We start from the raw sequence: 26,125 nt of genomic DNA on the forward strand, positions 1-26,125 counted from the left end.
ATGGCGCTGGCCTTACGCTGCCGTTGTGTCACAGAAGAGACGCAACAGCGGCGCAAAAGTGGCATACGGGGCTTGTAAATCTGCCCCTGAGTATTTGCACTAAAGAGAATTATGCAGTTACGCCCACCCCTATAAGTTCAGAAGAAACCTGTTGTGAAGAATTGTTAGTTTATGAATTCACATGCATAATATTGAAGCTTTTTTATGTTTGAGAAGCTTTATTTGAGTCATAAGGAACAATACGTAAGGCCAGCACTGCCGAAAATAACACAGTAACAGAGACACAGTCAATCAAAAGGTGGCTGACAGACGAATAAGAGAGAAAGTTGTTTAAACTTGGAGGAAGTTGGGATAAGGTATTGGGGAAGGGATGGAAGGTGGACAGAGGAAGAGGGGGGGAGGGAGAAACTTGTACAACAGGACATATATAGAATTGCATTTTTACAAAGGCATGTGAATAATAACCTTTTTATAAATAAGTAATACATTATCAACAACAATACGAATAGAAGGACAGGGAAATGAAAGATTCACGGAGGTTTGAAATTATCCAAAGTTAAATGAGACTTATTGGATAAAACCTCTTTGTCTAAATAGGTAACAAGAGGTAACCAGAAGAGATCTCGAGTAGACTGTTGGGTGAAAGAGGAGGCAAAGCAGTATCAAGTCGATGGGAGTGATAAAGTGTATTCCACCAATGTTGGACGGAAAGTTTTGTCAGATTTTTCCAATTAAGTGTGATGTGTTGGAAAGCTAAGGCCAGCATAAGGTCAAAAAGACCATGACTATGCGTAGGGAATATTGAAGCTTTTGATTCGTTATTCTGTGAGATTCTTTTTGGAGTGTCCTGTGCTTATCTGATATAGTCAGATAAAAAGGTCTTTCCCAAAAGAATTTACAAGAGCATTGGCAGGAGACAGGAACTGCTAAAGCGTGAAGCGGCCCTGGGCTCAGATATGGTGTAAAGCGTCCTGCTGACACGTCAGACTCTACCACACAAAGGGGACATCAAAGGAATACATTAAAAACAAAAACACTGGCCAGAAGGGAACCTGCTTGAGTGTGGATGTGCTCCCTGTGAAAAGGGTCTTGGCTAGGCCGGGTCTAAAGAGCGAGGTTGTAGTTGCTTTCTAAAGAGGAGGCTGTCCCCTACAGATCATGGAAGCAAGGAAGGCTGCTCCGGGAAGCAGGGGCCAGGAGAGAGGAAGCCCTACCCCAAGTGCCCGCTTATTGACAGAGGCGCGCGGAGGCGCTGATTGGATGGTTGAAGGGGTGGCTAAGCCTATAAACCTGTCTTTCTATTTGCCTGCATGTTTTTGTATTTCTTATTTCAGTTGGTTGGATGTTTCCATTCTACAGTTCCTCGTTCTGGGGTATTGATGCATCTGTGTGTGTGATTTGTTTATATTTTGTCTCTCTGATACATAGATGTATCTGTGTACGTTTATGACGTTGTGTCAGTGTCTCTCACTTTATTGGAGTGTCAGTCTTTATGGTGTGTCTGTGTTTTTGTGTGTCTGAGGTGTGTATCTGTCTTTGAGTTTCCTATTAATATTGGTGTATTTTTATGTTAGGTTTGGATTAAAGTTTTAGTCCTGGTTAGAGTATGTTCTTGCTTGCTGGTTAATTTAACTCACTAGCTTTACTTACTTTTTAAACTATTCTCGGTGCTCTGTTTAATCTCTGTAAAAAATACGAGCAGCTGCTGTTTTTTATTATGAAAATAAAATAAAAACAAATCTTAAAAAAAGGTTTGCAACGCGGTTGCGTTTTAACGCATGTCTTTGATTGACAGCTTCTGGCAGAGTGGATTTTTGAATAAACATCCGTTTTAAAAATGCTCCTGATAGGAACCCCCGGACACTCTTGAAAGAGCCGCGCCGAGGGGATTTGAACCCTGCCAGGCCGCGCCGAGGCTGAACGCTGCCAGGAATGCCGCGCCAGTTTCAGCAGAAATACTTGGCGCGCGCATCATCCTTAAGATTTCATTAATTGCGCGGATAATTTTGGCAATTAACGGCCTTGTGCCTTGAGTGAGTGTTTGCTGGGGCCCTGACGAGGCGCCGGGCCCCTCCCAGTGGCCCCGGTATAAAGGGCCACTTTGAGGAGTTGAGAGCACAAGTTTTGGAAGCTGCAGAATCCCAGACACATCTCTACTCGAGACCAGCGGAAGCGCCCAAGATCACAATGGAGCAAGGAAGCCAAGTGTGCCGGAGCCTGAGGGCAGCCGCCGTCCTGCTGCTGCTGCTGGGACTCCACTCTGCCGGTAGGTGGCGCCAGCGTAGGCCTCACACCGAGGGTGGCTCATGGCCTGCGGGTGGCACAGGACGAGGGACGGAGAGACAGCAGTGCTGTCTAAAGCATGGGGTGGGCTGGGAGACTGTAAGAGAGGGGGAAAGGAGGCTGGTCAAGATGGAACCTGTGGGAGAGAGGAGGCTAGTCAATGTGTTACCTGTGGAGAGAGGAGGCTAGTCAAGATGGGACCTGTGGAGAGAGGAGGCTGGTCAAGATGGAACCTGTGGGAGAAAGGAGGCTGGTCAAGATGGGACCTGTGGGAGAAAGGAGGCTAGTCAATGTGTTACCTGTGGAGAGAGGAGGCTAGTCAATGTGTTACATGTGGAGAGAGGAGGCTAGTCAATGTGTTACCTGTGGAGAAAGGAGGCTGGTCAAGATGGGACCTGGGGAGAGAGGAGGCTGGTCAAGATGGAACCTGTGGGAGAAAGGAGGCTGGTCAAGATGGGACCTGTGGGAGAAAGGAGGCTAGTCAAGATGGAACCTGAGGATAAGAGAAGGTGGGGCATCATGTTACCTGTGAAGAAAGGAGGCTAGTCAACATGTTACCTGTGGAGAAAGGAGGCTAGTCAACACGGAACCTGTGGGAGAACGGAGGCTAGTCAACACAGGACCTGTGGAAAAAGGAGGCTGATCATCACGGGACCTGTGGGAGAACGGAGGCTAGTCAACACGGGACCTGTGGGAGAAAGGAGGCTAGTCAACACGGGACCTGTGGGAAAAGGAGGCTAGTCATCATGGGACCTGTGGGAGAAAGGAGGCTAGTCAACACGGGACCTGTGGGAAAAAGGAGGCTAGTCAACACGGGACCTGTGGGAAAAAGGAGGCTAGTCAACACGGGACCTGTGGGAAAAGGAGGCTAGCCAATTTGTTACCTGTGGAGAAAGGAAGCTAGTCAACATGTTACCTCTGGAGAGGGGAGGCTAGTCAACATGGGACCTGTAGGGGACAGGAAGCTAGTCAACATGGGACCTGCGAAGAAAGGAGGCTAGCCAACATGTTACCTGTGGAGAGAGGAGGCTGGTCAAGATGGGACCTGTGGAGAAAGGAGGCTAGTCAAGATGGGACCTGCGAAGAAAGGAGGCTGGTTAAAATGGGACCTGTGGAGAGAGGAGGCTGGTCAAGATGGAACCTGTGGGAGAAAGGAGGCTGGTCAAGATGGGACCTGTGGGAGAAAGGAGGCTAGTCAATGTGTTACCTGTGGAGAGAGGAGGCTGGTCAAGATGGGACCTGTGGAGAGAGGAGTCTGGTCAAGATGGAACCTGTGGGAGAAAGGAGGCTGGTCAAGATGGGACCTGTGGGAGAAAGGAGGCTAGTCAATGTGTTACCTGTGGAGAGAGGAGGCTAGTCAATGTGTTACATGTAGAGAGAGGAAGCTAGTCAATGTGTTACCTGTGGAGAAAGGAGGCTGGTCAAGATGGGACCTGTGGAGAGAGGAGGCTGGTCAAGATGCAACCTGTGGGAGAAAGGAGACTGGTCAAGATGGGACCTGTGGGAGAAAGGAGGCTAGTCAAGATGGAACCTGAGGATAAGAGAAGGTGGGGCATCATGTTACCTGTGAAGAAAGGAGGCTAGTCAACATGTTACCTGTGGAGAAAGGAGGCTAGTCAACACGGAACCTGTGGGAGAACGGAGGCTAGTCAACACAGGACATGTGGAAAAATGAGGCTGGTCATCACGGGACCTGTGGGAGAATGGAGGCTAGTCAACACGGGACCTGTGGGAGAAAGGAGGCTAGTCAACACAGGACCTGTGGGAAAAGGAGGCTAGTCATCATGGGACCTGTGGGAGAAAGGAGGCTAGTCAACGCGGGACCTGTGGGAAAAAGGAGGCTAGTCAACACGGGACCTGTGGGAAAAAGGAGGCTAGTCAACACGGGACCTGTGGGAAAAGGAGGCTAGCCAATTTGGTACCTGTGGAGAAAGGAAGCTAGTCAACATGTTACCTCTGGAGAGGGGAGGCTAGTCAACATGGGACCTGTAGGGGGACATGAAGCTAGTCAACATGGGACCTGCGAAGAAAGGAGGCTAGCCAACATGTTACCTGTGGAGAGAGGAGGCTGGTCAAGATGGGACCTGTGGAGAAAGGAGGCTAGTCAAGATGTTACTTGTGGTATACAGGAGGTTAGACAACCTGTTACCTGGGGTTCAATGAAGGTTGGTCAACATGTTACCTGTGGGAGAAGTGGGGTTAGTAGACAGGGTAATACACACCACTGCTGGGTTTATAAATGCAGCAACAGGCAACCTTTAGTTTAACCCATTCCCTGTTTGGAGTGATTATGTATAGTTCTAAAGTCCAACTATGGAGCATTATGAGGAGACCTGGTGACCAAATATGTCCTAGTTCCAGAGGCCACACCTATAATTTAGGATTCACCTCTGGAGGCCACATCAAGAATAAGGTGGTTCATTAATACCTCTGTATATCATTAATAATAGATCTGTTTATAGGACGCACGTCTTTCTTCGCCATAGTCATGCGCATAGCATGCATATTCACTCCGCATTACAACAGCACAAGATACCTCAGAGTTAACCCTCTCATCACTGTGCTCTCTATGACACCTTTGTCTCTCTGGTAAAAGTCCACATCTGCAGAGTTATGCCCAGTTCTGAAGGTCACATCTGCAGAGTTATGCTCAGCTCTAAATTCCACATCTGCCGAGTTATTCTCAGTTCTGAAGGTCACATCTGCAGAGTTATTCTCAGTCCTGAAGTCCACATCTGCAGAGTTATTCCCAGTTCTGAAAGTCACATCTGCAGAGTTATTCTCAGTTCTGAAGTCCACATATGCAGAGGTTAGAGGCGGCAGACCTGGAGCTTGAGTTCGGCCCGGGACCAGGGTTCAATTCCCCGCCTCGGCGGGTCTTGGGCTCAAAAATTCCACGGACTCGTTAATTCTCGCTCCGGTGCCTTCTCGACTCACGGGTTCACACTCTGCGACTCTGGGCAATAGCTCGCTTAATCTCCACAACGGCCCCTCGCGGTGGGATGCCTGGCTTTCACCTTGTGGATACTCTCACAGGGGAATACCAGGACGGGTTCCCTAAGCAAGCGCTGAGATGCCCCAGGGTAAGTCGTGCGCTATATAAATCTCATTCATTTCATTTCATTTCATTATTCTCAGACCACGCACGGAACCTAGGCGTCATCCTGGATTCTTCACTCTCAATGAACAGACAAGTCAGCGCCGTATCCTCATCCTGCTTCAACATTCTTTGCATGCTCAAAAAAACATTTCGCTGGATCCCCACCGAAACCAGGAAAACAGTCACCCATGCTCTGGTAACGAGCCGACTGGACTACGGAAACACCCTCTACGCAGGTACAACCGCTAAACTCCAGAAGAAACTCCAACGAATCCAAAACGCCTCAGCCAGGATCATATTAGACATCCCGCGCAACGAACACATCTCTGGTCATCTGAAAGACCTCCACTGGCTACCCGTCAATAAGAGAATCACTTTCCGACTGCTAACCCACGCACACAAATCACTCTACGACATCGGACCAGAATGCCTCAACTCACGACTGTCCTTCTACACCCCCTCCCGCCAACTACGTTCTTCCAGCCAAGCCCTCGCCACTGTACCTCGCATCAACAAGACCACCATGGGAGGCAGATCCTTCTCATACCTGGCCGCTAAAACATGGAACTCACTCCCTACTTACCTTCGCCTTACCCAGAACCACCTAGCATTCAGAAAGCAACTTAAAACGTGGATATTTGACAAATAATCCTCCTCCCCTTCCTAAGCGCCTTGAGACCCTCTGGGTATGTAGTGCGCTATATAAATTCTGACTTGACTTGACTTGACTTGAGTTCTGAAGTCCACATCTAACAGAGTTATTCTCAGTTCTGAAGGTCACATCTGCAGAGTTATTCCCAGTTCTGAAGTCCACATCTGCAGAGTTATTCCCTTTTCTGAAGGTGACATCTGCAGTTATTCTCAGTTCTGAAGGTCACATCTGCAGAGTTATTCTTAGTTCTGAAGGTCACATCTGCAGTTATTCTCAGTTCTGAAGTCCACATCTGCAGTTATTCTCAGTCCTGAAGTCCACATCTGCAGAGTTATTCCCAGTTCTGAAGTCCACATCTGCAGAGTTATTCCCTTTTCTGAAGGTGACATCTGCAGTTATTCTCAGTTCTGAAGGTCACATCTGCAGAGTTATTCTTAGTTCTGAAGGTCACATCTGCAGTTATTCTCAGTTCTGAAGTCCACATCTGCAGTTATTCTCAGTCCTGAAGTCCACATCTGCAGAGTTATTCCCAGTTCTGAAGTCCACATCTGCAGAGTTATTCCCAGTTCTGAAGTCCACATCTGCAGAGTTATTCCCTTTTCTGAAGGTGACATCTGCAGTTATTCTCAGTTCTGAAGTCCACATCTGCAGAGTTATTCTCAGTTCTGAAGGTGACATCTGCAGTTATTCCCAGTTCTGAAGTCCACATCTGCAGAGTTATTCCCTTTTCTGAAGGTGACATCTGCAGTTATTCTCAGTTCTGAAGGTCACATCTGCAGAGTTATTCTTAGTTCTGAAGGTCACATCTGCAGTTATTCTCAGTTCTGAAGTCCACATCTGCAGTTATTCTCAGTCCTGAAGTCCACATCTGCAGAGTTATTCCCAGTTCTGAAGTCCACATCTGCAGAGTTATTCCCTTTTCTGAAGGTGACATCTGCAGTTATTCTCAGTTCTGAAGGTCACATCTGCAGAGTTATTCTCAGTTCTGAAAGTCACATCTGCAGAGTTATTCCCTTTTCTGAAGGTCACATCTGCAGTTATTCTCAGTTCTGAAGGTCACATCTGCAGAGTTATTCTCAGTCCTGAAGTCCACATCTGCAGTTATTCCCAGTTCTGAAGTCCACATCTGCAGAGTTATTCCCAGTTCTGAAGGTCACATCTGCAGAGTTATTCTCAGTTCTGAAGGTCACATCTGCAGAGTTATTCTCAGTCCTGAAGTCCACATCTGCAGTTATTCCCAGTTCTGAAGTCCACATCTGCAGAGTTATTCCCAGTTCTGAAGTCCACATCTGCAGAGTTATTCCCTTTTCTGAAGGTGACATCTGCAGTTATTCTCAGTTCTGAAGGTCACATCTGCAGAGTTATTCTTAGTTCTGAAGGTGACATCTGCAGTTATTCTCAGTTCTGAAGTCCACATCTGCAGTTATTCTCAGTCCTGAAGTCCACATCTGCAGAGTTATTCCCAGTTCTGAAGTCCACATCTGCAGAGTTATTCCCTTTTCTGAAGGTGACATCTGCAGTTATTCTCAGTTCTGAAGGTCACATCTGCAGAGTTATTCTCAGTTCTGAAAGTCACATCTGCAGAGTTATTCCCTTTTCTGAAGGTCACATCTGCAGTTATTCTCAGTTCTGAAGGTCACATCTGCAGAGTTATTCTCAGTCCTGAAGTCCACATCTGCAGTTATTCCCAGTTCTGAAGTCCACATCTGCAGAGTTATTCCCAGTTCTGAAGTCCACATCTGCAGAGTTATTCTCAGTCCTGAAGTCCACATCTGCAGAGTTATTCTCAGTCCTGAAGTCCACATCAGTTCTATGGTATCAGGTTCTACAAGACGAGCACACATCTAGAGCATCCCAGTCCGGAGCGCGGTGTTCAGCTGTAGGTCAAAAGGCCAGATCTGGAATACAGTACTGGTTCTCGAGAGGACACTTAGTGTCGTGCCCTGGTCTAGAGAAGGATAGAGGCAGAGGCCAGGGGATGGGTGGTGGTATTCTAGAACTAGTATCAAAAGCTGCTGGGGTTTGAACTTGTCAGGTCAGGAAGAGGGGATGAGGTGCTAGAATCATCTCAAGATCTTCGGGGTGTTCATGCTGTTGAGGAAGTGAGGGAATTGCAGAAGTCCTGAGGCTCTGAAACAGAGAGGGCTGATTTAGATCTCGGTGCACGGGTTACTCCTTCACAACGGTGACAGATATCCCGTCCGCGGAAATATAAATCCAAACGGCCCTCCATGAACCATTCTTGAAGGGACATGCGGCATTATTTCCTCTTGTGTAGTTATGTACAGCTTCAGAAAACTTACATGAAATTCAAATCTGTAATTAAGAGCTACATTTTGGTGTGAAATGCATGCCCATGTCAATTTTGGATGCAAAGTCACATTTCGCACAAACAATTGAGCAACACCACAACAACTCCAAACAACAGCTGCTCGTGTTCTGTGTGTTTGCTTTACTCCCACATACCTGCGATAGGATCTTTACTTCACTTAACTAGAATTTACGCGATATGGTGTCATGGTGTAATTCCAGGAATTTTGCATGACTAGTGGAAGGAGAATACAGCAATGTGACAGAAAGTTCACCTGTGTCAAGTTATTAGTGACCTGACTGTTTGTGGGTCAACCCTAGGCCCACACGCCTATCTTACTTTTGAGTTCACCTGGACCTAGCATGGATTGTTGATCAATAGATGCTGAAGACCGGGGTTGGCACTCATTTCACATGGCCTGGACTGGAGGTCAAAGGTCAGACACTAAAATAAAACAATATTTAAAATACTTTAGGACAGATTCCAGAGTGAGATATCATTCAGAGGGCGTCGGCGTCTGATCCAAGCTATGTCCTCAGGTTGGTTCCACCCTTGATGCAACAAACCGTGGCAAAGCCTTACCTTCCTTAACCAGCCTTACCTTCCTTAACCAGCCTTACCTTCCTTAACTAGCCTCCTTAACCAGCCTTACCTTCCTTAACCAGACTTACCTTCCTTAACCAGCCTTACCTTCCTTAACCAGACTTACCTTCCTTAACCAGCCTTACCTTCCATCACCAGCCTTACCTTCCATCACCAGCCTTACCTTCCTTAACCAGCCTTACCTTACTTAACTAGCCTTACCTTCCATCACCAGCCTTACCTTCCTTAGCCAGCCTTACCTTCCATCACCAGCCTTACCTTCCTTAACCAGCCTTACCTTCCTTAGCCAGCCTTACCTTCCATCACCAGCCTTACCTTCCTTAACCAGCCTTACCTTCCTTAACCAGCCTTACCTTCCTTAACCAGCCTTACCTTCCATCACCAGCCTTACCTTCCTTAATCAGCCTTACCTTCCTTAGCCAGCCTTACCTTCCTTAACCAGCCTTACCTTCCTTAACCAGCCTTACCTTCCTTAACCAGCCTTACCTTCCTTAACTAGCCTTACCTTCCTTAACCAGCCTTACCTTCCTTAACCAGCCTTACCTTCCATCACCAGCCTTACCTTCCTTAACCAGCCTTACCTTCCATCACCAGCCTTACCTTCCATCACCAGCCTTACCTTCCTTAACCAGCCTTACCTTCCTTAACTAGCCTTACCTTCCTTAATCAGCCTTACCTTCCTTAACCAGCCTTACCTTCCATCACCAGCCTTACCTTCCTTAACCAGCCTTACCGTCCATCACCAGCCTTACCTTCCTTAACCAGCCTTACCTTCCTTAACCAGCCTTACCGTCCATCACCAGCCTTACCTTCCTTAACCAGCCTTACCTTCCTTAACCAGCCTTACCGTCCTTAGCCAGCCTTACCTTCCTTAACCAGCCTTACCTTCCATCACCAGCCTTACCTTCCTTAACCAGCCTTACCTTCCTTAACCGGCCTTACCGTCCATCACCAGCCTTACCTTCCTTAACCAGCCTTACCTTCCTTAACCAGCCTTACCGTCCTTAGCCAGCCTTACCTTCCTTAACCAGCCTTACCTTCCATCACCAGCCTTACCTTCCTTAACCAGCCTTACCTTCCTTAACCAGACTTACCTTCCATCACCAGCCTTACCTTCCTTCACCAGCCTTACCTTCCTTAACCGGCCTTACCGTCCATCACCAGCCTTACCTTCCTTAACCAGCCTTACCTTCCTTAACCAGCCTTACCGTCCTTAGCCAGCCTTACCTTCCTTAACCAGCCTTACCTTCCATCACCAGCCTTACCTTCCTTAACCAGCCTTACCTTCCATCACCAGCCTTACCTTCCTTAACCAGCCTTACCTTCCATCACCAGCCTTACCTTCCTTAACCAGCCTTACCTTCCATCACCAGCCTTACCTTCCTTAACCAGCCTTACCTTCCTTAACCAGCCTTACCGTCCATCACCAGCCTTACCTTCCTTAACCAGCCTTACCTTCCATCACCAGCCTTACCTTCCTTAACCAGCCTTTCCTTCCATCACCAGCCTTACCTTCCTTAATCAGCCTTACCTTCCTTAGCCAGCCTTACCTTCCTTAACCAGCCTTACCTTCCATCACCAGCCTTACCTTCCTTAACCAGCCTTACCTTCCTTAACCAGCCTTACCTTCCATCACCAGCCTTACCTTCCTTAACCAGCCTTACCTTCCTTAACCAGCCTTACCTTCCATCACCAGCCTTACCTTCCTTAACCAGCCTTACCTTCCTTAACCAGCCTTACCTTCCTTAACCAGCCTTACCTTCCTTAACCAGCCTTACCTTCCTTAACCAGCCTTACCTTCCATCACCAGCCTTACCTTCCTTAACCAGCCTTTCCTTCCATCACCAGCCTTACCTTCCTTAATCAGCCTTACCTTCCTTAGCCAGCCTTACCTTCCTTAACCAGCCTTACCTTCCATCACCAGCCTTACCTTCCTTAACCAGCCTTACCTTCCTTAACCAGCCTTACCTTCCATCACCAGCCTTACCTTCCTTAACCAGCCTTACCTTCCTTAACCAGCCTTACCTTCCATCACCAGCCTTACCTTCCTTAACCAGCCTTACCTTCCTTAACCAGCCTTACCTTCCTTAACCAGCCTTACCTTCCATCACCAGCCTTACCTTCCTTAATCAGCCTTACCTTCCTTAGCCAGCCTTACCTTCCTTAACCAGCCTTACCTTCCTTAACCAGCCTTACCTTCCTTAACTAGCCTTACCTTCCATCACCAGCCTTACCTTCCTTAACCAGCCTTACCTTCCTTAACCAGCCTTACCTTCCTTAACCAGCCTTACCTTCCTTAATCAGCCTTACCTTCCTTCACCAGCCTTACCTTCCTTAATCAGCCTTACCTTTCTTAACCAGCCTTACCTTCCTTAACCAGCCTTACCTTCCATCACCAGCCTTACCTTCCTTAATCAGCCTTACCTTCCTTAGCCAGCCTTACCTTCCTTAACCAGCCTTACCTTCCTTAACCAGCCTTACCTTCCTTAACTAGCCTTACCTTCCATCACCAGCCTTACCTTCCTTAATCAGCCTTACCTTCCTTAACTAGCCTTACCTTCCTTCACCAGCTCACCCTCCATCATCAACCTTACCTTGCTTCTCTAGCCTTACCTTCCTTAACCTAGAGATGTTTCTATGAAATTAATGTGTAACGTAGTTCCGTAAACTTACCTTGTTTAAGATAAATTGTCAAAACTGTACTTTTTTCAATTTTAACAAAACTTTTGTCAGCAGTCCATGGGAATGAATGTATTCGCACATTTCCATGACACCCTCGAAGAAACCTCAAATAGGAGTATATGGGCTCCTCCGGCACATGTCCCCGGCAATAAGGCATACTAGGGTCAACATCTCATCCCTGGGTCTAATGTTCACAGAACCGCTGTCCCGGCCGCGGGTGTCTGGGAGCACAGCGCCTGGAGTCCAAGTGCTAGCTTCTAAGCTCTGTGGCGGCTCCAGGACCTCTGGGGAAGGTCCACTCTCAGCTTAAGGATCACTGCTGGTCTCAAGGGGTGGAGAAGAGTCTACTCAACTATTTAAATGTGATGTGAGAGGGATAAGAGGCTGGACCCAGAGGACTGGCCACTCCCCGGGTGCAAGAGGGGGGGGGACCAGTAGAGATTTGGAGCTGACAGTTCATTTAGAGGCATATGTAGGTAGCCGTTTGCGATTCCTTAAATGTATATATAAGACAGGTCAAATATTAAAGATAGCCAGCCAGGGATTCATGGCGAGGTGCTCATGATGTATAGGCCACCCATCAACCGTTGGTCCATGTACACTTGATAAGTTTCCAAGAACCAGACCCTACAGGGCTAAGCATTAGGAGAAATGACACCTTAAAGGTTTGGTGTATGCAATGGTTCAATTGGTGCATTGTGTATTATTGGGGGTCACTTTATTAAATGCACCTCGTCTGAGAAATATTGTTTTTAATGTCACAATATATGGTGTGAAAATGTTGACTCTCGCTTTGTTTATTTAGTGTTTTCTTGTGTTTTTATTGTCATGTATGTCTTGTTGATAAGTGGCATTGTGACTCTGATTGTTAGAATCATTAAAAATTGTAAACACTGAAAATGAAGGCTCTCGAAACTGATTGGCCAAGGCTGGATAAGTGGCATTCACCAGCTGGGAAGAATGTTTACATCACACCTTGGGTTGATGCACATGTGCATTGAACACGTACTGAGCCCTCTGTGCACAAGCTTCATGGTGCTGTTTGTCTTCTCTCCACAGCTGCGCAAACCACGACTACCCTGGCCCCCACGACTACAGGTAAGTCACCTGCTGTCTCATGTGCCAATGCTGCTTTCATGCTCGTGGCTTCACCTAGGGTTCTTAGTTTTTAGAATTCGGTTTCTGTGATCAGAAAGAAGATGAAACACAAACTCTAAAGTGCACAGTTTAAGTCAGGGTGGAATGGCGTTGGCTACTTATAATAATGCACGTTTGAGGGTGGCACAAAGACCCCATTGGTCATATAACTATCGTTTTCTGTTGTGGCGTTCCTTGTTCAATGAGGGGCAGAATTATGATAGGACTTGATTCGCGCTTGCTCCATGCAACGCGGTGCAAGTGTGACGCAAGCCCAAAATGTGATTTATGATACCACGCAAGGCCATCGTCTGTGGCCGTGAGTGGCTTCGTAAATTAGCAGTAACGCAACACAGCACAAATCATTGCATTGGGTTTCTCGTTGCGTGGGCGTTGCGTGGGTGTTGCGTGGGCGTTGCGTGGGCGTTCCCGTGCAACCCTCATGGTGTTGTACATATTCCAAGATTTATCAAAAGTTGAAGACTTGGGAATGCGCTGAAAAGATACGCCTTCCCAGGGAAGGCGTAATGGGAAGAAATATCTTCATTTCTTCTTGTTACTTCCTCTCCATGCAGCACACATAGAAAGAAGAACATGTCCTCAGGATTGCTTTTGTGCAGGAAGGTGCCTCTTTGTTCCTGCAGCAGAGGCCCCCTTGCACCATGGGGCGAGGGTGCCTGCGCTGGTGGTAGGGGGACAAAGGGGCACCAGCGCAGGGGCAAAGGCAGAACGCCTTCCTGCCCTTTCCCAGTCATGCGGCGCAGGAAGGTGGCTTGCTGGCCTGCATGACTTTATTGTAAATATGCCCCATATTCTCTAGATTCCAAAGGCAGGCGGCCCGAAGCCGCAGCACCTCTGGGCACCTCTTGAAAGCCCTGGGGCAGTGTGAAGGTGGCGGAGTTTGTCTAGGCGCTGTTGGATTGAAGCAGAGCGCAAGATGAAGGTGAAGTAGTGTGGCTCACTGGTTAGAGGCGGCAGACCCGAGAGCAGAGGACGGCCCGGGACCAGGGTTCGATTCCCGACGCGGCAGGTTTCTGGACCAGGGTCAGCCGACTCGATAATTCTCTCGCCTCGGTGCCCACTCTGATCAGCGATCACACTCTGCAACTCTGGGCATTAGCTTGCCTCATCTTCACTAACGGCCCCACCAGACCGCCGGGGATGCCTGGTCTCACCCTGGAGATACCCATTAAGGGACCATCTCTCAGGGAAGCCAGGAAGGGTTTCGCAGCGGTCGAAGCGCGGAGATACTCCTCCGGGAGTCGATCCTAGCGCTATATAAACCTGCAATTAATTAATTAATTAATTAAAGATTAGAAATCTTTCCTTTAGATGTGCTCCAGCGAAATGTCATATTTCGTACATAGAATGAGGAAAAAACGAGGAGAAATAAACATATTTCTCCTTGTTACGCCTCTCCTGGGAAGGTGAATATCTTTGCGCAAAAGGGGAGAAGAGGGCTGGCAGGAAGTGTGCTGGGGGATTAGTAAATAATAAAAAACAAGACTTACTTGGTGCATCCAGCCGCCTCACACTCCTCTGCTCCTGGTGCCAGCAGTCCCTGGGACAGTATCGGACTCCCTATCCAATCCCCACGCTGCTCTCAAGCATGAGAGCAGCGTGGGGATTGGCCTGAGTGGACTAGATCAACGCTCGCTCAGGCACAGGGAGTTTGCACTGTTTTTCCAACCTGACTGTACATTACAGCTGGGTTGGAGAAACCTAGGTGCGCATGTCAGTTTGGAAGGCCTGAAACGGCCGGCCAACTGACATGTGCGCTTAAAAGTGCACATTTGCCACTCCCATGGCCCGGCCTCACCTCTTCCTGCACACACTGGCTCAGTGCCAGCAGCTAAAAAGATAAAGCAATTCAAAAATCACTTTATTTTTCAGCTGCTGGCTCTTAGCCAGTGGGGCGGTGCTCCACCGCCATTGCGCAGGAGCCGCCACTGCATTATTACTGCATTCCTCTTCATCAGAAGGCTTTGCAGCATCACTGCCCCTCTTAACTCTTTTTGGGTATGTGAAATAGTTTATAGGCTGAAAGAGATTTTGAGAAGCTCCATCAGGGGCAACAAAAAGGTGCAGGAAACTGAGAGAATGTGTTTAAGGGTTTGGGGACCACTGCACCATGGTTCTACTGACTCCTTGAAGATGGCCTGCCAGAGAGGCCCTCGCAGCACCCACAATCTCACTGTCAGTTCAGGGGTGTGCAGGATGTAGTAGCAAATCTAATTTCTGAAACCACCTCCTGTTCTCCTCAGCAGCCGCAACAACCACCACACCAGCAGCAACCACCACCACACCAGCAGCAACCACTACCACACCAGCAGCAACCACCACCACACCAGCGGCAACCACCACCACACCAACGGCAACCACCACCACACCTGCCGCAACCACCACCACACCTGCCGCAACCACCACCGCAGCAGCTGAAACAACCACCACAGGAACCGGAAGCACCACCACAGGAACCGGAAGCACTACCACCAGTGCAGGTAAGTTTTATTGTATTGTAATACCCTTTAGGTTTTTCTTATTACCCCTGAGGATGCATTGGGGCACTTTATACTCAAGAACCTAAGAATGCAGAAACCTTTCTGGCCACTATCCCATCTGCAGGTTGTACACTCGCCCCAGCAGGGGGAAATGGCCAGTATTGCCCCACTGCCAACCTGACCATGGGTGGTGTATCAGCGTGACAGCCTAGCCGGAAGTTCTGCTGCCACCAACACTCCTACTTCCATCCCACAACCACATGATGGCCCGATTCACAAAGGAAAACCTACTCTTTTGTGTAAGTTTAAACTTATCGGTATTCACAAAGGTAAACTTAGATCAAAAGTCTAACTTTACGAATAGTAACTCAACTTTGTCAGTATGGAAAAGTAGTAACGTTAGTCTTTTGTTCTAAGCTTACCTTTGTGAATACCGAAAAGTAGTAAACCGTGGTCTGCCTTACCTAGGGTCCCTGCACACTAGGACAGAGGTCTGCTGTACCTAGGGTCCCTGCACTCTAGGACAGAGGTCTGCTGTACCTAGGGTCCTTGCACACTAGGACAGAGGTCTGCCTTACCTAGGGTCCCTGCACACTAGGACAGAGGTCTGCCTTACCTAGGGTCCCTGCACACTAGGACAGAGGTCTGCCTTACCTAGGGTCCCTGCACACTAGGACAGAGGTCTGCCGTACCTAGGGTCCCTGCACACTAGGACAGAGGTCTGCCGTACCTAGGGTCCCTGCACACTAGGACAGAGGTCTGCCTTACCTAGGGTCCCTGCACACTAGGACAGAGGTCTGCTGTACCTAGGGTCCCTGCACTCTAGGACAGAGGTCTGCTGTACCTAGGGTCCCTGCACACTAGGACAGAGGTCTGCCTTACCTAGGGTCCCTGCACACTAGGACAGAGGTCTGCCTTACCTAGGGTCCCTGCACACTAGGACAGAGGTCTGCTGTACCTAGGGTCCCTGCACTCTAGGACAGAGGTCTGCTGTACCTAGGGTCCCTGCACACTAGGACAGAGGTCTGCTGTACCTAGGGTCCCTGCACACTAGGACAGAGGTCTGCTGTACCTAGGGTCCCTGCACTCTAGGACAGAGGTCTGCTGTACCTAGGGTCCCTGCACACTAGGACAGAGGTCTGCCTTACCTAGGGTCCCTGCACACTAGGACAGAGGTCTGCCTTACCTAGGGTCCCTGCACACTAGTACAGAGGTCTGCTGTACCTAGGGTCCCTGCACACTAGGACAGAGGTCTGCTGTACCTAGGGTCCCTGCACACTAGGACAGAGGTCTGCTGTACCTAGGGTCCCTGCACACTAGGGCAGAGGTCTGCTGTACCTAGGGTCCCTGCACACTAGGACAGAGGTCTGCCTTACCTAGGGTCCCTGCACACTAGGACAGAGGTCTGCTGTACCTAGGGTCCCTGCACACTAGGACAGAGGTCTGCTGTACCTAGGGTCCCTGCACACTAGGACAGAGGTCTGCCTTACCTAGGGTCCCTGCACACTAGGACAGAGGTCTGCTGTACCTAGGGTCCCTGCACACTAGGGCAGAGGTCTGCTGTACCTAGGGTCCCTGCACACTAGGACAGAGGTCTGCCTTACCTAGGGTCCCTGCACACTAGGACAGAGGTCTGCTGTACCTAGGGTCCCTGCACACTAGGACAGAGGTCTGCCTTACCTAGGGTCCCTGCACACTAGGACAGAGGTCTGCTGTACCTAGGGTCCCTGCACACTAGGACAGAGGTCTGCCTTACCTAGGGTCCCTGCACACTAGGACAGAGGTCTGCTGTACCTAGGGTCCCTGCACACTAGGACAGAGGTCTGCCTTACCTAGGGTCCCTGCACACTAGGACAGAGGTCTGCTGTACCTAGGGTCCCTGCACACTAGGACAGAGGTCTGCTGTACCTAGGGTCCCTGCACACTAGGACAGAGGTCTGCCTTACCTAGGGTCCCTGCACACTAGGACAGAGGTCTGCTGTACCTAGGGTCCCTGCACTCTAGGACAGAGGTCTGCTGTACCTAGGGTCCTTGCACACTAGGACAGAGGTCTGCCTTACCTAGGGTCCCTGCACACTAGGACAGAGGTCTGCTGTACCTAGGGTCCCTGCAGACTAGCACATAGGTCTGCCTTACCTAGGGTCCCTGCACACTAGGACAGAGGTCTGCTGTACCTAGGGTCCCTGCACACTAGGACAGAGGTCTGCCGTACCTAGGGTCCCTGCACACTAGGACAGAGGTCTGCTGTACCTAGGGTCCCTGCAGACTAGCACATAGGTCTGCTGTACCTAGGGTCCCTGCACACTAGGACAGAGGTCTGCTGTACCTAGGGTCCCTGCACACTAGGACAGAGGTCTGCTGTACCTAGGGTCCCTGCACACTAGGACAGAGGTCTGCTGTACCTAGGGTCCCTGCAGACTAGCACATAGGTCTGCTGTACCTAGGGTCCCTGCACACTAGGACAGAGGTCTGCCTTACCTAGGGTCCCTGCACACTAGTACAGAGGTCTGCTGTACCTAGGGTCCCTGCACACTAGGACAGAGGTCTGCTGTACCTAGGGTCCCTGCACACTAGGACAGAGGTCTGCCTTACCTAGGGTCCCTGCACACTAGGACAGAGGTCTGCCTTACCTAGGGTCCCTGCACACTAGGACAGAGGTCTGCCTTACCTAGGGTCCCTGCACACTAGGACAGAGGTCTGCTGTACCTTGGGTCCCTGCACACTAGGACAGAGGTCTGCCTTACCTAGGGTCCCTGCACACTAGGACAGATGTCTGCCTTACCTAGGGTCCCTGCACACTAGGACAGAGGTCTGCTGTACCTAGGGTCCCTGCACACTAGGACAGAGGTCTGCTGTACCTAGGGTCCTTGCACACTAGGACAGAGGTCTGCCTTACCTAGGGTCCCTGCACACTAGGACAGAGGTCTGCTGTACCTAGGGTCCCTGCACACTAGGACAGAGGTCTGCTGTACCTAGGGTCCCTGCACACTAGGACAGAGGTCTGCTGTACCTAGGGTCCCTGCACACTAGGACAGAGGTCTGCTGTACCTAGGGTCCCTGCACACAAGGACAGAGGTCTGCCGTACCTAGGGTCCCTGCACACTAGGACAGAGGTCTGCTGTACCTAGGGTCCCTGCAGACTAGCACATAGGTCTGCCTTACCTAAGGTCCCTGCACACTAGGACAGAGGTCTGCTGTACCTAGGGTCCCTGCACACAAGGACAGAGGTCTGCCGTACCTAGGGTCCCTGCACACTAGGACAGAGGTCTGCTGTACCTAGGGTCCCTGCAGACTAGCACATAGGTCTGCCTTACCTAGGGTCCCTGCACACTAGGACAGAGGTCTGCTGTACCTAGGGTCCCTGCACACTAGGACAGAGGTCTGCCGTACCTAGGGTCCCTGCACACTAGGACAGAGGTCTGCTGTACCTAGGGTCCCTGCAGACTAGCACATAGGTCTGCTGTACCTAGGGTCCCTGCACACTAGGACAGAGGTCTGATGTACCTAGGGTCCCTGCACACTAGGACAGAGGTCTGCCTTACCTAGGGTCCCTGCACACAAGGACAGAGGTCTGCCTTACCTAGGGTCCCTGCACACTAGGACAGAGGTCTGCTGTACCTAGGGTCCCTGCACACTAGGACAGAGGTCTGCCTTACCTAGGGTCCCTGCACACTAGGACAGAGGTCTGCCTTACCAAGGGTCCCTGCACACTAGGACAGAGGTCTGCCTTACCTAGGGTCCCTGCACACTAGGACAGAGGTCTGCCTTACCTAGGGTCCCTGCACACTAGGACAGAGGTCTGCTGTACCTAGGGTCCCTACACACTAGGACAGAGGTCTGCCTTACCTAGGGTCCCTGCACACTAGGACAGAGGTCTGCCGTACCTAGGGTCCCTGCACACTAGGACAGAGGTCTGCTGTACCTAGGGTCCCTGCAGACTAGCACATAGGTCTGCTGTACCTAGGGTCCCTGCACACTAGGACAGAGGTCTGCCTTACCTAGGGTCCCTGCACACTAGTACAGAGGTCTGCTGTACCTAGGGTCCCTGCACACTAGGACAGAGGTCTGCCTTACCTAGGGTCCCTGCACACTAGGACAGAGGTCTGCTGTACCTAGGGTCCCTGAACACTAGGACAGAGGTCTGCCTTACCTAGGGTCCCTGCACACTAGGACAGAGGTCTGCTGTACCTAGGGTCCCTGCACACCAGGACAGAGGTCTGCTGTACCTAGGGTCCCTGCACACTAGGACAGAGGTCTGCTGTACCTAGGGTCCCTGCACACTAGGACAGAGGTCTGCCGTACCTAGGGTCCCTGCACACTAGGACAGAGGTCTGCTGTACCTAGGGTCCCTGCAGACTAGCACATAGGTCTGCTGTACCTAGGGTCCCTGCACACTAGGACAGAGGTCTGCCTTACCTAGGGTCCATGCACACCTGGACAGAGGTCTGCTGTACCTAGGGTCCCTGCACACTAGGACAGAGGTCTGCTGTACCTAGGGTCCCTGCACACTAGGACAGAGGTCTGCTGTACCTAGGGTCCCTGCACACTAGGACAGAGGTCTGCTGTACCTAGGGTCCCTGCACACCAGGCGTGCCCGCCAGATGACGCGCTGTCCTTTCCTTCACAGAGACCACCACGACCGGGAGCGCGGAGGTGAAGGGCCTCGAACCCTGGAAGATCGCCCTGATTGCGGTGTTCTCCGCCCTTGGGGGACTGCTGCTCCTAACCCTGCTCTTCTTGGTAAGTCACCTGGGGCACCTAGCAGGGGCCTCCGGGTGTCCTTTTGGGTCAGGGGGGCTTTGTCAGACACCTCGCATTAATCAGCTGAACGCCAAGGGCGTGGGGTTGCGGTGGCATAACCAAACTTAAGTCCCGTCCCACCCTCCCTTGCAGAGAACATGGTGAGGCCCCCCTCCGGACTGAGGGTCTCTCAGGCCAGGGTACCGTGCTGGGGGGTCCCCTGGAGCTCGGGCCCCCTGCACTGCGGGGTCTGCGCTCGGGGATCTTTGTTACCCCACTTCTGGGATGTCTCTTCTATCGAGAGGTCTGCTCATGTCAACCTGGGGGTCTGAGAAGAAGGAGGCGGCACAGGCAGGAGGCACCCTGCTGACATGTCTCTATAGTAGGAGCGGGGGGGGCGGGGGTCCCTTCAGGGTGATGTCACTGCCTCCAGACATGGGTTGGTGGCATTTGAGTGTCTCTTTGCGGAGATACCACTTTCTCAAGTCCACGGCTGCGGGTGGCAGAGGGAATGTCGCAGGTGATAGATGATTAGAGACAGAGCCTCTGTTGTAAGTGCATCTCTCACAGCCTTGCTGGCCTCTGTTGTAAGTGCATCTCTCACAGCCTTGCTGGTCTCTGTTGTAAGTGCATCTCTCCACAGCCTTGCTGGCCTCTGTTGTAAGTGCATCTCTCACAGCCTTGCTGGTCTCTGTTGTAAGTGCATCTCTGACAGCCTTGCTGGTCTCTGTTGTAAGTGCATCTCTCACAGCCTTGCTAGTCTCTGTTGTAAGTGCATCTCCCCACAGCCCCACTAGTCTCTGTTGTAAGTGCATCTCTCACAGCCTTGCTGGTCTCTGTTGTAAGTGCATCTCTCACAGCCTTGCTGGTCTCTGTTGTAAGTGCATCTCTCACAGCCCCACTAGTCTCTGTTGTAAGTGCATCTCTCACAGCCTTGCTAGTCTCTGTTGTAAGTGCATCTCCCCACAGCCCCACTATTCTCTGTTGTAAGTGCATCTCTCACAGCCTTGCTGGTCTCTGTTGTAAGTGCATCTCTCCACAGCCTTGCTGGTCTCTGTTGTAAGTGCATCTCTCACAGCCTTGCTGGTCTCTGTTGTAAGTGCATCTCTCACAGCCTTGCTGGTCTCTGTTGTAAGTGCATCTCTCACAGCCTTGCTAGTCCCTGTTGTAAGTGCATCTCTCACAGCCTTGCTAGTCTCTGTTGTAAGTGCATCTCTCACAGCCTTGCTGGTCTCTGTTGTAAGTTCATCTCTCACAGCCTTGCTAGTCCCTGTTGTAAGTGCATCTCTCACAGCCTTGCTAGTCCCTGTTGTAAGTGCATCTCTCACAGACTTGCTGGTCTCTGTTGTAAGTGCATCTCTCACAGCCTTGCTGGTCTCTGTTGTAAGTGCATCTCTCACAGCCTTGCTGGTCTCTGTTGTAAGTGCATCTCTCACAGCCTTGCTGGTCTCTGTTGTAAGTGCATCTCTCACAGCCTTGCTAGTCTCTGTTGTAAGTTCATCTCTCACAGCCTTGCTAGTCCCTGTTGTAAGTGCATCTCTCACAGCCTTGCTAGTCCCTGTTGTAAGTGCATCTCTCACAGCCTTGCTGGTCTCTGTTGTAAGTGCATCTCTCACAGCCTTGCTGGTCTCTGTTGTAAGTGCATCCCTCACAGCCTTGCTGGTCTCTGTTGTAAGTGCATCTCTCACAGCCTTGCTGGCCTCTGTTGTAAGTGCATCTCTCACAGCCTTGCTAGTCTCTGTTGTAAGTGCATCTCTCACAGCCTTGCTGGTCTCTGTTGTAAGTGCATCTCTCACAGCCTTGCTAGTCCCTGTTGTAAGTGCATCTCTCACAGCCTTGCTGGTCTCTGTTGTAAGTGCATCTCTCACAGCCTTGCTGGCCTCTGTTGTAAGTGCATCTCTCACAGCCTTGCTGGTCTCTGTTGTAAGTGCATCTCTCACAGCCTTGCTGGCCTCTGTTGTAAGTGCATCTCTCACAGCCTTGCTAGTCTCTGTTGTAAGTGCATCTCTCACAGCCTTGCTGGTCTCTGTTGTAAGTGCATCTCTCACAGCCTTGCTGGTCTCTGTTGTAAGTGCATCTCTCACAGCCTTGCTGGTCTCTGTTGTAAGTGCATCTCTCACAGCCCTGGTACAATGGAAACCCTCCCTCCTGATATGGAGATTTATAGCCGCAGCTGCTGAGATATTTCGTCAATTAAGAACCTCTTGGTCTGGTCCACCGGATGAAGTGCTTGTTCTGATGGCATCTCTGGCTGAGGACTGATGCCAGAGTGTGTGCCAGTGTGTTTCCTCTGATGGCAGTGCTAGTATCCCAGGCCCCTGGCTGAGGACTGATGCCAGAGTGTGTGCCAGTGTGTTTCCTCTGATGGCAGTGCTAGTATCCTAGGCCCCTGGCTGTGTCCAGGTGCCAGGGTGTGTGTGCCAGTGTGTTTCCTCTGATGGCAGTGCTAGTATCACAGGCCCCTGGCTGAGGACTGATGCCAGAGTGTGTGCCAGTGTGTTTCCTCTGATGGCAGTGTTAGTATTCTAGGCCCCTGGCTGTGTCCAGGTGCCAGGGTGTGTGTGCCAGTGTGTTTCCTCTGATAGCAGTGTTAGTATTCCAGGCCCCTGGCTGCTCCCTGATGCCAGTGTGTTTCCTCTGATAGCAGTGTTAGTATCCCAGGCCCCTGGCTGCTCCCTGATGCCAGTGTGTGTGCCAGTGTGTTTCCTCTGATAGCAGTGTTAGTATCCTAGGCCCCTGGCTGCTCCCTGATGCCAGTGTGTGTGCCAGTGTGTTTCCTCTGATAGCAGTATTAGTATCCTAGGCCCCTGGCTGCTCCCTGATGCCAGTGTGTGTGCCAGTGTGTTTCCTCTGATAGCAGTGCTAGTATCCCAGGCCCCTGGCTGCTCCCTGATGCCAGTGTGTGTGCCAGTGTGTTTCCTCTGATAGCAGTGTTAGTATCCCAGGCCCCTGGCTGCTCCCTGATGCCAGTGTGTGTGCCAGTGTGTTTCCTCTGATAGCAGTGTTAGTATCCCAGGCCCCTGGCTGCTCCCTGATGCCAGTGTGTGTGCCAGTGTGTTTCCTCTGATAGCAGTGTTAGTATCCTAGGCCCCTGGCTGTGGCCAGGTGCCAGGGTGTGTGCCAGTGTGTTTCCTCTGATAGCAGTGTTAGTATCCCAGGCCCCTGGCTGCTCCCTGATGCCAGAGTGTGTGCCAGTGTGTTTCCTCTGATAGCAGTGTTGGTATCCCAGGCCCCTGGCTGCTCCCTGATGCCAGTGTGTGTGCCAGTGTGTTTCCTCTGATAGCAGTGTTAGTATCCCAGGCCCCTGGCTGTGGCCAGGTGCCAGGGTGTATGTGCCAATAAGGAAGTGTTTGCTCTGATAGCAGTGTTAGTATCCCAGGCCCCTGGCTGCTCCCTGATGCCAGTGTGTGTGCCAGTGTGTTTCCTCTGATAGCAGTGCTAGTATCACAGGCCCCTGGCTGCTCCCTGATGCCAGTGTGTGTGCCAGTGTGTTTCCTCTGATAGCAGTGCTAGTATCACAGGCCCCTGGCTGCTCCCTGATGCCAGTATGTGTGCCAGTGTGTTTCCTCTGATAGCAGTGTTAGTATCCCAGGCCCCTGGCTGCTCCCTGATGCCGGAGTGTGTGCCAGTGTGTTTCCTCTGATGGCAGTGCTAGTATCCCAGGCCCCTGGCTGAGGACTGATGCCAGTGTGTGTGCCAGTGTGTTTCCGGTGATAGCAGTGCTAGTATCCCAGGCCCCTGGCTAAGGACTGATGCCAGGGTGTGTGCCAGTGTGTTTCCTCTGATAGCAGTGTTAGTATCCCAGGCCCCTGGCTGCTCCCTGATGCCAGTGTGTGTGCCAGTGTGTTTCCGGTGATAGCAGTGCTAGTATCCCAGGCCCCTGGCTAAGGACTGATGCCAGGGTGTGTGCCAGTGTGTTTCCTCTGATAGCAGTGTTAGTATCCCAGGCCCCTGGCTGCTCTCTGATGCCAGTGTGTGTGCCAGTGTGTTTCCTCTGATGGCAGTGTTAGTATCCCAGGCCCCTGGCTGAGGACTGGTGCCAGATTGTGTGTGCCAGTGTGTTTCCTCTGATAGCAGTGTTAGTATCCCAGGCCCCTGGCTGAGGACTGGTGCCAGATTGTGTGTGCCAGTGTGTTTCCTCTGATAGCAGTGTTAGTATCCCAGGCCCCTGGCTGCTCTCTGATGCCAGTGTGTGTGCCAGTGTGTTTCCTCTGATGGCAGTGTTAGTATCCCAGGCCCCTGGCTGTGGCCAGGTGCCAGTGTGTGTGCCAGTGTGTTTCCTCTGATAGCAGTGCTAGTATCCCAGGCCCCTGGCTGCTCTCTGATGCCAGTGTGTGTGCCAGTGTGTTTGCTCTGATGGCAGTGCTAGTATCCCAGGCCCCTGGCTGCTCTCTGATGCCAGTGTGTGTGCCAGTGTGTTTCCTCTGATAGCAGTGCTAGTATCCCAGGCCCCTGGCTGCTCTCTGATGCCAGTGTGTGTGCCAGTGTGTTTGCTCTGATGGCAGTGCTAGTATCCCAGGCCCCTGGCTGCTCTCTGATGCCAGTGTGTGTGCCAGTGTGTTTCCTCTGATAGCAGTGTTAGTATCCTAGGCCCCTGGCTGCTCCCTGATGCCAGTGTGTGTGCCAGTGTGTTTCCTCTGATAGCAGTGCTAGTATCACAGGCCCCTGGCTGCTCTCTGATGCCAGTGTGTGTGCCAGTGTGTTTCCTCTGATAGCAGTGCTAGTATCCCAGGCCCCTGGCTAAGGACTGATGCCAGATTGTGTGTGCCAATGGGGAAGTTGTTTATTCTGGTAGTACTATCAGTTCCTCTGGCCTTAGGTGCAAGTTGGCTCCCAGCAGGAAGCTCCTGGCACATGCCGCTGGCCAGTTGTGACCTCTTTCGTGTGTTTCTGCAGCTACTCCCCTGGCCTCTGGGTGAGGGTTGGCAAAACATCTGCAGTGCCAGTTGCTTCTGGGTAGCGGTGATGTCTTCTAGGGTGGTGGGGGCGCTTCTCAGTGGTCGTAGGGTGCCTCTGGGATCAGGGTTGGCACACCATGGGCAGCGCCAAGACGTTGCCCCCGGGCCCTGTGACTGTATCTCTCAGGAAGGCGCAGCTGCCCCTCCAGGGTGCACTGTTTCTTCAGTGTCCAGTGGTACATTTGGGGTGAGGTTGGCACACAGGGCAGGGGTTACATCTCTCTTCTGTTAGTGTCTCTCAGTTAGTTGTACCTTCCTTTCTGAGGGAACTATTGCTTCCCTGGCCAAAGAGTACCTCTGGGCTAAGAGATGGCACACAGTGGGCAGTGCCAGGTTGGTGCCTCATAGAAACTGCTTCAGTGTCTCACGGACCAGTGCAGGAGCTAGGTGGAGGGACTAGGTGTGTGTGTGTGTGTGTGGGGGGGGGGGTGGGGGGGTGGCAATACTTCAAGTGTCCTGCATCGTCCCTCTGGGTTGATGGTTGGGGCAGCCGCATGCAGTGGGCAGTGCCAGCTTTGCCCCGCCGGATCCTGACACTTCTTTGTTTTCTCTTTTTTGTAGGTCTTCTCTGGGAAGTGCGGCGGTGGAAGCGGCTGCTGTCGTGGCCACAGTCAGAGCTCCGCCGCCTGCCCCGGCCTTGGCATGGACAACGTCACTTCTACGCACTGCACTGGGCAGGACTTCCATGGTTTTGGGGGGCGCCAGGGCCCCCATTATTGATGGGTGCCATGAACAGACGTGGCCCCAGCTCCACCGCCAGCTCCTTGAAAGAAGCTCTGGAGCTGTCATCCGTCCGTCCTTCCATCCCCCGCCAGAGGGCGCAGCCCAGGACCTGCCTCGGTGCGCATGCGCGGTGGTGGGACCTCCCTCACTGCTACACTGCAGACTCTAACTTCACTTTCTCTGAGTCCAGCATTTCTTGTCTTTAGAGTGTTTGCAAACTAATGTGAATATAGCCTCGATTCCTAGTGTGAGCTGCAGCCGCAGACCCGCGCAATCCCCCAGGATTACACTCAAGCTCGACCGTTTATCAGAAGCATAGGATCACCCCCAACGGAGACGGCTGTCCTGGCCTCCGAAATATAAATCAGATAGGATATCACTGCATCCATATTGGGGCAGAGGGGATATCCATCGCCATTGTGAGGGAGTAACCCG

General features: G+C 51.3%; 1 protein-coding gene across 1 annotated transcript; it reads left to right on the top strand.

Annotated features, from left to right (window-relative positions):
- Positions 1 to 2,187: 2,187 nt before the first annotated feature.
- Positions 2,188 to 26,125, top strand: LOC147659567 (uncharacterized). The gene is made up of 5 exons (XM_086951641.1): positions 2,188 to 2,266; positions 12,691 to 12,729; positions 15,033 to 15,269; positions 19,897 to 20,009; positions 25,529 to 26,125. The coding sequence occupies exons 1-5, from the start codon at positions 2,188 to 2,190 to the stop codon at positions 25,685 to 25,687; spliced, it is 627 nt and encodes a 208-aa protein (XP_086807767.1). The 3' UTR covers positions 25,688 to 26,125.

This window comes from Lissotriton vulgaris, unplaced genomic scaffold, assembly GCF_964263255.1.
Source record: "Lissotriton vulgaris unplaced genomic scaffold, aLisVul1.2 SCAFFOLD_530, whole genome shotgun sequence".
Lineage (NCBI taxonomy): Eukaryota > Metazoa > Chordata > Amphibia > Caudata > Salamandridae > Lissotriton > Lissotriton vulgaris.

What these genes read in the sequence shown, in the direction of transcription:
- LOC147659567 (XM_086951641.1), top strand. Translation starts at nt 2,188, where the DNA reads ATGGAGCAAGGAAGCCAAGTGTGCCGGAGCCTGAGGGCAGCCGCCGTC. An exon ending in CCTGGCCCCCACGACTACAG is followed by an intron (nt 12,730 to 15,032) that starts GTAAGTCACCTG and finishes TGTTCTCCTCAG; the next exon opens with CAGCCGCAACAACCACCACA. An exon ending in AAGCACTACCACCAGTGCAG is followed by an intron (nt 15,270 to 19,896) that starts GTAAGTTTTATT and finishes TTTCCTTCACAG; the next exon opens with AGACCACCACGACCGGGAGC.